The sequence below is a fragment of the Hakea prostrata genome, chromosome 5 (assembly GCF_041222555.1).
Source record: "Hakea prostrata isolate BN-2017 chromosome 5, UWA_Hpros_2, whole genome shotgun sequence".
In the NCBI taxonomy this organism is placed as follows: Eukaryota; Viridiplantae; Streptophyta; class Magnoliopsida; order Proteales; family Proteaceae; genus Hakea; species Hakea prostrata.
In genome coordinates this window covers 26,364,307-26,377,510 of record NC_142604.1, presented here as the reverse complement: position 1 = coordinate 26,377,510, position 13,204 = coordinate 26,364,307, and the positions used below count along the sequence as shown (strand labels likewise).

The window sequence follows — 13,204 nt, the reverse complement described above, 5'->3', positions numbered from 1 at the left end:
CGAAAGGAGGAAGGAAGAGGAAAATTCATGGCAGCAACAGTCTCTTCCGTAGGGATGTGAGGATGAGAGACAAAAAATTATTGGATAAGGAAGGTTTTTTTTTTTCAACCAAAAAAAGAGTAGAACTAGTTAGCAGAGGGGATGAGGGAATTTACTAGACAAGAAATAGCAGCAAAGGAGGAGAAGAAGACTTACTGAAGGGGAGGAGAGCTCATGCCTGGAGAGAGAAGAAGCCTGTTCGATCCTTTTCTTTTCTACTTTTCATGCACCAATCCTTGCTGTTGGTTAGTAAAATAAAGGAAAAAGCTTTCCTAAAACAACCCCAGTGAACACAAAGCAAGCAAGAAAAAAGACTTTTCTAAAATAACCTCAATAGGATAAAATCCCAACACCCAAAATATGACAAGAAACTCCCTAAACTTCCCTTACAATAATCCCAAATAATCCCAAGATAAAAAAAAATAAAAAAAGTGTGGTATAGACCATGGTCCCAAGGGTCCACATGACCCTTTCTAGTAGGTATCTCCATACGCCTCACCAAACCAAGCTGAAAGGTTCCGTCATCTCTGTCTCTAGTAATAAAAAATGATGGGTGGACGTGTGATGTCCTCATCACTTAAAGTTGAGCAACACAACTATATGAAAAAAAATTCGCAAGAGCAAGAACTGTACGCATAATCTTCACGTACTCAGCAACTGTAGACAGGTTTCCATGGGAAAAGGTATTAAAGCAATTAAATCTTCATATTCATTGATGTTGTGATCTAAGTCGTAGCTGGTACAAGAATTAGCCATTTAGAATAGCAGTAGATAGGCAGCAACAGGTAGAATTTGAATATCCTCAGAGACTACTCAACCTGACAACTTTCTAATTTCAAAACAGGATTTGTAGTAACTGCTCCAATACAAAGAGAAGAAGAAGAAGAAGGTATGGGGGAGGAGAGAATGGAGAGTTGTGTAGAAAATAGAAAGTAGTATCTCAATCTATTTAGCTAAGGAAATAAAATAAAAATCTAGGCAAAATAAAATCAGATATAATCAAATATGGAGTGGACCCCAATAGTGTAGTTACCACCGATTCACGCATATTCTAACAAGCTGAATGAGGTCTTATGTCGAAATGAAAAATGCAATATTTTGGAAGTTTCAGTTATATTCCTCCAAAATTCTCAAAAGTTGTCTAAAAATTGCATTGTTTTGTCAAAATTTCGGTTATTTTGGCCATTTCAACATTTTACACTTTTACATCCCAAATTGGTAAAGTAAAACCCAGAGAAAAATACAGTCAATAAATTTGGTATATCAGAAAGTTCAGCCTGGCTGAAATGACCTTCTGAAACGAGATTTAATATTACTACATCCAAGTATCCAACAATGGGAACCAAATGCCATTTTGATAATTTCTCATATAAAAAATAGCAGCAACAGTAACGTGCATTATAATTAACCACCCGCTGATTTCTTGGATGGTGAAATTAGGAAACCTTTCATGTACCCCCAAATATCTGCCACTTGGCAGGTTTGATTGGCCTCGAAGTTTTGTTACAAGGACACAAAATACAGATCAAAGTAGCTTAGCTCTAAAGAAGCCACAAAACAGAAAATACGTAGCTTAGCTATAAATAAGCCACAAAACAGAAAATACAAGTATGGACAAACATTACTAACTTAGGCCTGAAATAAAACAATCACAAGAATCCTGATCAGATTTGGTTCAAATGATGGTTGTATGTAGGTGAATCAGTGGTGCAAGTTTTGCTTGATTCTGATTGTTGGAATGAGGTAGTCTTGGTCAACAGAATAGAAAGATATATTCTCCAGACCAAAACAGCCAGGGGCTTTCCTTGAACCTTGACTCAAGGGATGTCCTGTAGATGGTGAGTTGAAGCTGCAACTTCAGTAAGATCTAATGGCTGAAACCTTGGCTACAAAGGTGCACTGAAAATAGCAAGTAACAGTTTAATGGAGGGCATAGCAGCAGATCTATAGCAGTAACTTGGGAAGAAATTAATCTCAGTTTTCAGGCCTTCAACACCAGCAGATGATGGTGTAGATGATCAACTACTTGATTGTCTTTTTTAATCAGTAGCAGCAACACATGAACTTTCACAGGAAAGAACAAGAGAAGAAACAAAAATGATGGATTTAGCCCTCTTAGGAAGCTCCATCAGCCCTAGGATTTAGGAATTTAGCAATAAACAACAAGGTTCCCCAGATCATGAGTGTATAGCTCTCACAGCGGACAAGTAACAAAACTCAATGCCGAGCTTCACTTAATCAATTCATTAAATCATCACAGCTGGCTAACAGCCAATTACATATTTATAAAGCAATGATTGCTCAACAAAAATTAGAAACTCCAAAATACTAGATTGGAACTAAGCTTTGCTGAGTTACTCAGGCAATATTCTTAGCAACAGCAAAAATACAAACTCCAATCTGAATTTATAAACTAAGAGAAATAGAAACTACTAGGCTTTATAAGTCAGCCACACGCATGAATAATGTTAGATAATATTTCCGAGATCCATTGTGCTGGCGCAAATTAGCACAAGTCCTGAGATCCCCTGGAATTTGGTTCTTTTATGGAATGTATTGCACTATAAGTGCAGCATGGTCTCCCACTGTTGAATAGCAAGAACAGCCTCTCTTCTGGTTGCTTTTCTTTCTTCTTCTCTACCCCTATTTTTAATTATTTGATTAACAAATACCAGAATAGAAACTAAGTAGATAAGATCCTGAGCCTTCTAAGAAGTCTTCACATGCTCTAGTCATGAGCCCCACAAGGTACCTTGGTCCATGTAAAATTCAGCCAAACAGATCCACCACATGGCAAAATAAAGCGATAGAGATCCACTAAGAAAATAATACTCTTGAAATAGAGTTCAAAACAAAGGATTGCCAATAATATAAGTCAAAATGCCAATACATAAGATGTACAGATTTGGTTCTAAGATTTGAAACTGGCCAATCTAGACCATGCTTTACCTACCTAAGGAATTGCTAGATTAACATCCCACCTGAGAAATGAGGTGGACCACATAGGAAAACTTTTACATATGCACCATGGAAACTTTAGAAACTTTGCCCATGTACAGTCAGTATTAATAAAACCAAAGAATAAATCAAAAGTAGGCTAGAATTCCTATAACAAACAATCACCATAGACAGGGCTCTTACTATGAACAGAGTGTGACTCTGTGAGAAGCAATAACGGATACCTGAACACCAGCATAGCGCTTCCACGCTTTGTCAATTTTGTAGTCGGTTGACAGCAATCGATAATTTGACAAAGCAAGTTCATAATCTCGCAACATGAAAGCATAATCACCCAAAACTCTTATTTGAGATTCAATGGAGCTAAACGTGTACCTTCAAAAATAATTTCCGAAAATTTCAGCAATGATTTTTATAACTGAACCAGACAAACAGTCCCTGTAGAGGAACAACAATGTAGGGTAGCGTAGAAATGTATACATACATGGGGCCATTTTGGACATCAGTTGTTTCCTCTTTCCCTTTTCTCCACCACAAATTCCTAATTTGATTTCTAAAGCCTCTACGTGTTGCAGAAACCTAAGTGTGGAGGGGGAGAACAAAACAAGTCAATCGAAGAGGCATATTTCATATCTGAATTCAAGAACAAGTCAAACTAGAAGCATACCTGTTGATTGAGGACTCGTATTTTCTGTTCCATATGAGGAATTATATGTTTGGAAGATAGATCTTGCATGAGGTCCTTCATCTAATCAAAGATTTTTCCAAACCAACATTTTGGTCAATATTTTCCAATATAATATTTTTCAGAAAGAGAGGAGGGTGACCAAAACAAATTCTAAAAAAAGGGAAGAAAAAGCATAGGAGCGTTGTTAAATATCTGAAGATACATGACCAAAGAAGAAAAAGAACAGTACCTCACTGACGTCATTTACATTAAGCAAACAACCAAGATCCTGTGTGGGAGAAGCATCAGTTTTCTGTCACACAACATCAGAAAGATATTACTGCCTTAAGCTTCAAAATGTTATGTGGAGAAGAGGGGGAAAAGAAAGAGAATTGGAATCATACTAAACCAGCTCCACAAAAATTACATTCTCTAAACAATCAACTTACAAAAGGAGCCCACAGGCTAGCTATCCGTTCTTCCAATCCATCTTTGGCAGAGTTAACGCTCAATAATCCACAGTCGTTCATTCCAAATGTACTACGCATCTCTGTGAGAACATTAGTCGCCCTGCAAACAAAGAATGAAATAGCATCAACAGAGATTTTGAAGCAGCAGCAAATAGCTAAAAGAAGGGATCAAACAGCAGGCAACTAGAACTGAAGGTCCCAAATATTATCACTGGCGACAATAACTATAATATCCAACAGGCCAACTCCACAACATCCAGCAGCTAAGTGGCTGCACACGGTAGCAGAGGAAGTACAGGACACTCATTATTTACACCCCCAGTGATGTGGGACAGTTCTTAGATGCATTGGTTCTGTTTTATATAACAAATATGGGAAGTAACCCTTCCTCAGTGTTCTGAAAGTCCTCTCCATCTGGCTAGGGTGCTGTGATCCTTTAATTTTTGGATTGGATACCAGAAAACATTTGCTTTCCGAGGAATAGTACAGTTCAAGCAATGCAGCATAGCTTGATTTAGTATTTCCTAAGCCCAAGCTACAAACAAAGGTGGTTAAAGATTTATTCAGAAATTTTGGGGGGCCCAAGACCAGATCATGTAAAGACCTTTTAGAACGCTTTGGATCTTATTTACTTAGGTCAAACATAAACTCAACATCTTAGAACCAAGTAAATTTTGGAGCAGCTCCACGATAACGGAACCAACCAGCAAAAAATTTCAACGCTGCAAAAACCATTATTTTAGTATTCATGCAAGTGGCTGGATTCTAAAGTCTATTATTTTCTGTTTCCCTAGTTTCTAATTCCAGATTAGGAATCTTCAATTTCATTATTGCTGAGAATATTAACTGACCAACTCAGAAAAAGCTTTCTTTCTGTTCTAGTATTTAGGAGTTTCAACCTTTAGTTCATGAGCCTAGCTCTATAAATATGTAATGGGTGTTTTCATTTTCAGCCTAACAGAATTTATTGAATCAATGAATAGATTTACCTCTGAACATGAAGAACCTCTTAGCCACTGTGACTGATAAGAAGGACTAAGGCCTTGCCATTAGAGCTAAGCACCTAGATCCACAGAACCTTGTTGTTAAATGCTAAATCCTAGGGCTGAAAGAGCCTTGGTTTTGGGGGCTAAATCCATCTATCCTTCTCTACTTCTCTTGTTCTAAGTCTATTATTACTGATTTGAAGTGCTCCTGTTGCCGAAGGCCTGCAAACAGAGTTTACTTCACTGAATCACTCCTGAGGAACCCATTACAAGCTTGCTGCTGCTGCTGCTGCAATCAAACCAGGCAGATCTTGTAATCCATCCACTGGAATGAAATCAAACATACAGTAGTATTTCTTCCACATTCTTGTTGACCACACAGTGATCGAATTTTCACAGTATGGTCTGCCATAAACCTTAGACCTCTAATTCCGCAATGGTACCTTTTTTCTAATTTGTGGGTTAAATGGGCTAGGTCATCCTTGATATTAGCTTTGATTAGTTGCATTGATATGATAATTTGAAATCGGACAAAGTCGGAAAAGAAGAAGAGAAATAAATTGCTATGGAACTGTAAACAGCACCATTCCCACCCATGGTAAGCAAAAACATATATAGGTTAAATGCCAATCCTAGATGTAGTGCAACTGTAATGAAGTACTCACTATCTTGACCCACACAATTCTTACCAAGGATGATGATTTCAGTAGCAGATAGAAATAGAAATTTGGTCACAACTGATTAAACCTAGTCAAAACCAGAAAGGTTTGAAAAACTCAACATGTGATAGGCTGATCAAAACTGGTTGAAACTGTAAAAATTTGTTAAAACTAGTTGAAACTATTGGAACTGGGTTGTCTAAAACTGAGAGAAATAGAGGGCAGTATTAGTGCCATGCGGCCAAAGCTTAATATTCTCCGGCAACAGATCAACATATTTCCATCATGCATTTTCAGAATGATACTCACCTCTTTAGGAGCTTCATTCTAAGTCTACTTTAGCCCTGCTCTTCGTATCTTTGGAACTATTTCTCATTATTAGCATGGTAGAAGATCTCGCTCTCGAGTGAGATCTCGCCATGTTGAAAAACCGAGATCTTGACCATCTCGGCAAGATCTCAGTCGAGATATAAAAAATTTTGCCATCAACTCAGTGGCCCATCTCGGGGGGTTTTAGGGTTCCAATTGAGTTGAAACTTGGTATTTAGCATATTTAAGGCCTTTTGAACACATTGGTGGCCTTGGATTTGTCAGAAAACAACCCTATGTATGATTTCTAAGTCTACCCATAGTGTGAAACCGAAATGTTGTAGGATTAGGGAATGTAAGGTTATACAACATATAATATAGAATCTTTAAGGCATATAAATAAAAAGCAAGTGTATCAAATGCATCAAGTAAACTAAATGTCATCAAAATTCCATCCATAAGAGTATCACAATCTCAATTATCAAAATAGAATAATAAAATTATACAACCATTAGAAGTTCTATATAAGTCATTAAATCATAAGTTCATAAGATAAGCAGAGAATGATTGATCTTCCTTCGATGTTGTAGATGTGCTAAAGTAGTTGCAAGTGAAAATCCAGCCGAAATCCACAAAAAAGGCAAAAATTAAGAGTTCTAGCGAGATCCAGGGCGAGATATGATGAGATATGGCGAGATATCCCAACTCTATGCTCTCGACCTCCATCTCGTCTCGCCTATGTGAAAAGATCTCCCACCATGATTATTAGTGGGTCTTCGTTGAGCCACTAGCGCGCCCCTGATAATTGTGTCGTTGTGCCTAGGTTGTGAGGGCTCTCAGCCAAATGGATAGCTCAATGTGCTCATCAGTGCCTAACCCAGAGATGTGGATCATTCGAGCCATAATAATTTTTCAAGGGGTCTCATTCATCGAAGGGTCTTGTGGATCTCTCCTTTATGCCGAGTGAAAGACTCAAAAATTTTGTTATGATTCTCTGGCAGATTAGAGCCTAAATCAAAGCTGGCTGGATGACAGGGGTTCATAATGTTCTTCGTTCATTGAGCTTGAAGAGGGAATTTCAATGTAGTTCATTTACTGCATTTCATCATCTTAATCTTCCAACATGATGGAGGTATGTATTTTTGAAGGTCTACATCATTATTGTAGTTGTTTAGTCCCAATCATCTCTGAACTCTATCTCTTCCTCTAGATGCCATGTTGTTGTGCTTTCCTGGTTGTGTTTTGCAAGTTATTTACCGCAACTTAAAGATTGCTATGTTGCTTCATGTTCTGTTGCTATGAGAGTATTGTTTTGGTTAGGATTTTCAGCCCTATACCTAGTTCTTTCGGCAGGGAATTGTTTCTTTTTCCTTTTCTTTATCCATGCAATCTGGTGGGGCTTTTGAGGGCCTTTCACTGGATTAATTTGGAGGTGTTATTGCTGCATTCTCATCCGGAGTTGGTGCATTGGGGGATATGCTCGTCTTCATCATCTTTTTATTGTTGGCTTCATGATGTAACTCCCAAATCGAGGGCCAATCTTAGGATCGCTTAAAGTGAAGCAGCAGCAAAATTAGGGTTTTTAAACCCCGGGATTTAGGTGTAGGCCTGACATAAATGGTAATAGGGCTTGGGAATAGGACCTACAAGGTTGGGGGTATGGCTTGGGGTCAAGGGTTTATTGAATTCTAGATATGAATACTGTTATAAATTGAAATTCAGAACTGATCTTCAAGTTTAGGTTTAATAATTTAAGGGTTTATTAGAATTTAGGGTTTCTAGTAATCTAGGGTTTGCTGGAGTTTGGCTAGGGATAAGATTAGGGTCGAAGGCAAAGTAGGAGAGGGGATGATGGATCCTAGAAAGAATTTGGTTCGGTTGAGGGGTTAGGGAGACATAAATGTTAGGGTCTCACTAGGGTCTTTATGGAAAGAACATGAGTTGCAGAATTATAGGATTGGGAGAAGAGATTAGGGTTGAAGTTGGAGTCCAAGGGTGGGAGAGGAGAGAGGATGTTGCAGCCGGAATGGAAAGGGATTTTTTTTTTTTGGGGGGGAGGGTTAGGTGAATGAAAACCTAGGATTTAAAATTGGAAATACCATGCTGCCACAAGAGAGAAGAGAATGGAAGGGGAAGGGTAGGGGATGAGGGGATTGGAGAATTGGGGTAGGGGAGGTGGGGTGAAGCTGCCAAAGGTTCCCCTTCATTTTTTTTTTGGGCTGGGGGGTGGGGGAGGAAAGGGTTGTGACGGGAACCGGGATCTAGGGTTTGGTTGCTTCAGATAATGCCCTTGAGTTAGGCTCACTCCAGGATACCCTACAATAGAATCCGCAGTCAATTAGGGTTTAGAATACCTTATGGTTGAAGGGAAGGGTTGGTTATTAGGTTCTGGGGTTTTCAGAATTTAGGAGATATGGGGTTCCTTTGCGATATGGATTTGAAGGGATGATTTCCTAAGGGAAAAGGTTAGGTTAATGTCTTGTGGTTAGCATGGAACAAAATTCGACCGAAATGGTCGAAATGCCTACATATTTTGAAATCGAAACGAAATAAAAGGACAGGCAAAAAAAGTGTCCAGTATCGTATCGACCAATATTTTGGTGGATACGACACAATATTTTGGCCCGATATTGTATCAAGCCGAAACAACACATTCATAGCCTATAAAATGTCCAGTTTTGAGCTCATTTTCGACCTATCGCTGATTTCAGGCATTTTGAGCCCTATCACCAGCGAGTCAGCGACATTTCGACCCTTTTTTGAAATTTTCTTTTTAATTTTCTTGCTTTCATCTCTCTTTTCACCTAATTTCTACAACTCCATTTCATTCAAACACTAGATTTGCTCCTCCATTTGTGCATTTTCTCAAATCTTGCAAGTTGAGTAACCAGCTTCCTCATTTTTCTATTTTTGTTTTGTTTGTGCCTTAAATCATCTTAGATTGCTTCCAAATTTAAGTATGTCTACTTTAAAGTGTTGATCTATGAATTTGTAGTGTCAAAATTAATTTTTTATTCTTCCTACTTTTTTTTTTTTATGTTATTAAAAATTATTTAGTAAATTATGTATATGTATAGTAGATGTATGAGCTTCAAATTAATGTATGTGAGAGTTGGGACACCATACTGCTGTGTTGAGACACCATACTGCTGTGATGGTGTTGAATCAATTTTTTTCTGTTAATTATGTAATTTTATTGTATTTAATATATATTTAAATAACTAAAAATATTAAGTATTAAAAATACTAATTAATTTCTGTTTTAAATTTAAAAATAGGAGAGTAATAGTGGAAGCATGTATGTAATTTTTGGAGCATGTTGTGGAGCTTTTTAAGATAGTTAGTGTGTATTTTATATATTTTTAAATTATTTATATACTAAAAAATACTTATATAGTCATATATATATATATATATATATATATATATATATATATATATATATATATATATATATGAGGTTATTATTAGAAGCATGTATGTCCTTTTGAAGCATATTGTGGAGCTTTTCAAGATACTTAGTGCGTATTTCTTGTATCAGGCACTCTTTCAAAGATGTCAGACATAGCTTGGCAACACGGGAGGCCACTAACAGCTAGACACAAATGGGCTCAAACTGGACTGCCCAAAAAGGCAAAATTGCCCCTGCTGTCGAATCATAATCCTATGCTGCCGGGCAGTGCAGCAGACTGCTTGGCAGCAAGCCTAGGCTTCTTTCAAGTCTTAGGGGCCTTCTTGGCATGGGAGTGGGGTCCTACATCAGCTTGTGATTTCACTATCCCTCTACTTGCATAAGTGAGCTTAGATAAAATTGAAGTCGCTTCCTACACACTAAGAATTCTAAATATAACTGTATTGTTCTCAATTCCAAACAGAAATCAATTAATTCATATGGATCCATTGCCCCATATACTAAAATCAAGGTCGATTTACATCACCCTCATTTTATGAAGACCAACACTAGGGAATGTATCCTACAACTCAATATAAGCAAGAAACTAACTCAACCAATTTCAACTACATTGACTCAACAGACTAAGGAAAAGGTATTAACGCCGAGAAGAGCACACTCCTGCAGAGAAATATGACAGTAGCAAAACTCTGCAGTTTCAGGTTCAAGAGAAGCCTAGGAGAAGGGTCCTGGTTGATGTTAAAAGTGATAGCATCCATTAAATTGAGCATCAATGAAGCTGGTTTGAGATTCGACAAACCAAGCTTCAGCCTATGTTAGAGTAATAACAACAAGGATTTGAACAGTGCCTGAAAGGACAGGATCGGCCTCTGGCAATACCAGTATGGATTGGTGGACCATATAGATACTGTGTGCACCAGATGGTGACCAGCGATACAAATACAAATATAAATTCACCAATACACCAGACCAATTACATACATAGAACTTTGTATGACAATCTATTTATAAACTCCTTCACAAAGCATTTCACATTATAAGTAGAAAAATCAACAAACTTCATTAGATAAATGTGAAGTTTTCTCAAAATATAGTAACTTTGAGCAAAAGTAACAATGAATATACTCTAGAGAGCAGAAAAACTAGATGACAAGCACATTTAACCTGAATGAATTTGTGCATAACTACCCATGCCACATCATCCTACCATGTTGAGAAAATTATCAAAAGTCACAAGATTTCTTTTACGCATTCAATTCCACCTATAGTGAGAATGATCACAACAATAACCTAAGAATACAAGTAATACTTAGAAATAAAATTTCCAAGCGAGAAGATCTCCTGATTGAAACAGAGAAACTGTAGTCCTTTAAAACAAGAAAGAGAGAGATGGGGGTCACTATACTTCTCTGAACTGTCATCTTGATTATCATGAATTAACAAGTAATACTTCAGAATCTTTGGATCCATCACACCATCATTGAGTAAATAGGGCAACTGACTGGTGTTAAATAAGTCAATGAATTTGTTGATCGGCTGTTCATCTTTTGAAGAAACAACTAAAAGACCTGGAAGCCAATTTTTAACAAAGGATACAATCAGTAAATAAGTTCATCATTTCTGAAGACCAAAATCTCATAATTACAATACTTGTAAACAGTTGAATTATCATAAGAAAAATGGATGAATAGCAATATGAGTATAAAGTTTCCCTACAAGCCACAGGATGGTCAAACGCTTCATGCTCTGAGAAAGATAAGGTCTGTATAAGCTCCTTGTTGAAGATTTTAAACCACGATGGGAGCAACTCAGAATTCACTGCGGCATAAAAAAATATAATCATCACAATCTGAAAATACACCAACAACTAAGAACATGGAACTAAACCCTGACTGAAATTGCCAAGTTATCTCAGTTTAGGGCCTAGCCGAAAGAAAATGTGGCCTTGGTCCAAGTTCCAACTATAGTTTCAAGCCCAATGTTGTAACCTTGATAAAAGAACATAGTTGTCAAGGTGTCACCTAGGACGCCTTGCTCGCCTTATTGGTCTCACCTTTTTTATTTTCACCCTCCCCAACACTTACAAGATCCAGCACATCTGACCGAACCCAGACATGAAACCAAAAATTAGAACCTTAGCTAGGTACATAAAACGAAGGGCGAAATGGCAAAAAGTCCATGTCTGGAAACAACACATAAATTTAGAAAATAAATAAAACACAATGATGTCCATCAACAGGCTGATTAAAGATCAAAAGCTCATAGATGTCATTCAAATGAGTTTGCAAAAGAGGTGGATAAAGGAAAGACGAAATTATCTATCCAACACACTAAATGGACCATCTAAAGCAGAGAACAATTCATAACTAACTACGGGGGTTCAGATCAATTCAGGTAAGGTAAGCGTAAGATAAAAGACATACTAGCAAGTAAGTCATCAAGTTGAGGTGGATCTGTGCGCAAATCAGAAAGATCTTTCTCAGCAGCATGAGTAACCACCTGCCTTAAATGCTCTTCCGCAGCCTAATTGAAACCAAAATTAAAGTGAATACGAATCTGGTTCGAATTTAAAAACTAAAAGCATATATTACAAAAATGTGTCTGAAAGTAGACACGAATAAAGACTTAATGCACTGTTACAATAAAACTAAATAGTAGAAGTCCCAAATCCATCTAAATCAAGACATTCACCCTAAGCTGTCCATTCAGCTCCTTCTCGGTCCCAAGTCAACTTGATTTTACCAATCAATATATTTAAGTCACAGGAACTGGAACTTTTCCTAGAAAACGTTTCTTAGTTTGTAATGCAGTGATCTTAGCAATATCCAAACCTATGAATCTACAATTCTCACCACAAGAATTTCAACACTCGGCAAGATAACCCATTTGTACTTTGGCTTTCTTCTTTCCTATTAAGAAAAATTTACCTCCACATTAGGCTGCTTTATGTCGGAAGCATAATACAATCGCAACTTGAACTTGTGCAACCGATAGGGTTGATCGCTCACCGTCCGTACAGGTACTGAACTCACGACATTAAACATAAAATAGCTTAAAATTCATAGCTAGTATGGTCTGGAATGCAAATTTCGCATAAACAGGGAGATTTTGAGAAGATATATTAATTACCATCAATGTTATTGAAGACGCAAAAGGGTTGCAGCATCTGAACGAAGGAGAGTCCGTTCTTGAGACAGGCCTCTTCAACAAGCGGAGTTCGAAGAACCATAACCACCGGAGTGATCTCTTCTAACAACATTTTCCCGAGAAATGAACTCGCCGGATCCACCATCTTGTGTGCAGATGGCGCCAGCAACTATTTGGGAGTAAGGACGACAACCTTCTTTAGTCGGGTAATGTGATTCCGCCGTGTCTCTCTGTTACTCTCTTTCGTTGAATACAGGAGGGCAGAGTTGTCCTTTCACAGAACGAGTGACAGAAGAGAGAGAGACAGAGACTAGAGAGTGAGAGCCAATCTTTTTTTTTTATATACGAAAGAGAAAAACTATATTACTTAAAAACAATTACACATAACATATACGGGATTAATAGCCCCAGTGTTTCCTAAGGAAGATTTTAGAGCAATACTAGTGATCCATTGTTGGATCATAGGAGAAGGAAAGTCACCGAACTTCATCTTTTGTGTTCTAGTAGCCAAGTCCATTAATTTATCTATTACATTTAACGGCCAAAATGATAAAGAT

General features: G+C 37.5%; 1 protein-coding gene across 4 annotated transcripts in view; it reads right to left on the bottom strand.

Annotated features, from left to right (window-relative positions):
• Window positions 1-12,881, bottom strand: part of LOC149015760 (Tetratricopeptide repeat (TPR)-like superfamily protein) — a 101,551-nt gene extending 88,670 nt beyond the window's left edge. The window contains exons 1-11 of one of the 4 annotated variants that reach the window (XM_089155380.1): window positions 12,630-12,881; window positions 12,428-12,522; window positions 11,924-12,023; window positions 11,554-11,598; window positions 11,217-11,318; window positions 10,906-11,068; window positions 4,114-4,234; window positions 3,915-3,977; window positions 3,665-3,745; window positions 3,482-3,576; window positions 3,222-3,372 (exon numbers count right to left, since the gene is read on the bottom strand). In XM_089155380.1, the coding sequence (XP_089011506.1) occupies window positions 3,222-3,372; window positions 3,482-3,576; window positions 3,665-3,745; window positions 3,915-3,977; window positions 4,114-4,234; window positions 10,906-11,068; window positions 11,217-11,318; window positions 11,554-11,598; window positions 11,924-12,023; window positions 12,428-12,522; window positions 12,630-12,792 (1,179 nt within the window). In that variant the 5' untranslated portion in view covers window positions 12,793-12,881. The remainder of the gene's footprint in view (window positions 1-3,221; window positions 3,373-3,481; window positions 3,577-3,664; window positions 3,746-3,914; window positions 3,978-4,113; window positions 4,235-10,905; window positions 11,069-11,216; window positions 11,319-11,553; window positions 11,599-11,923; window positions 12,024-12,427; window positions 12,523-12,629) is intronic. The other 3 variants (XM_089155379.1, XM_089155381.1, XM_089155382.1) reach the window with 3 other exon arrangements.
• Between the last annotated feature and the right edge of the window lie 323 nt (window positions 12,882-13,204).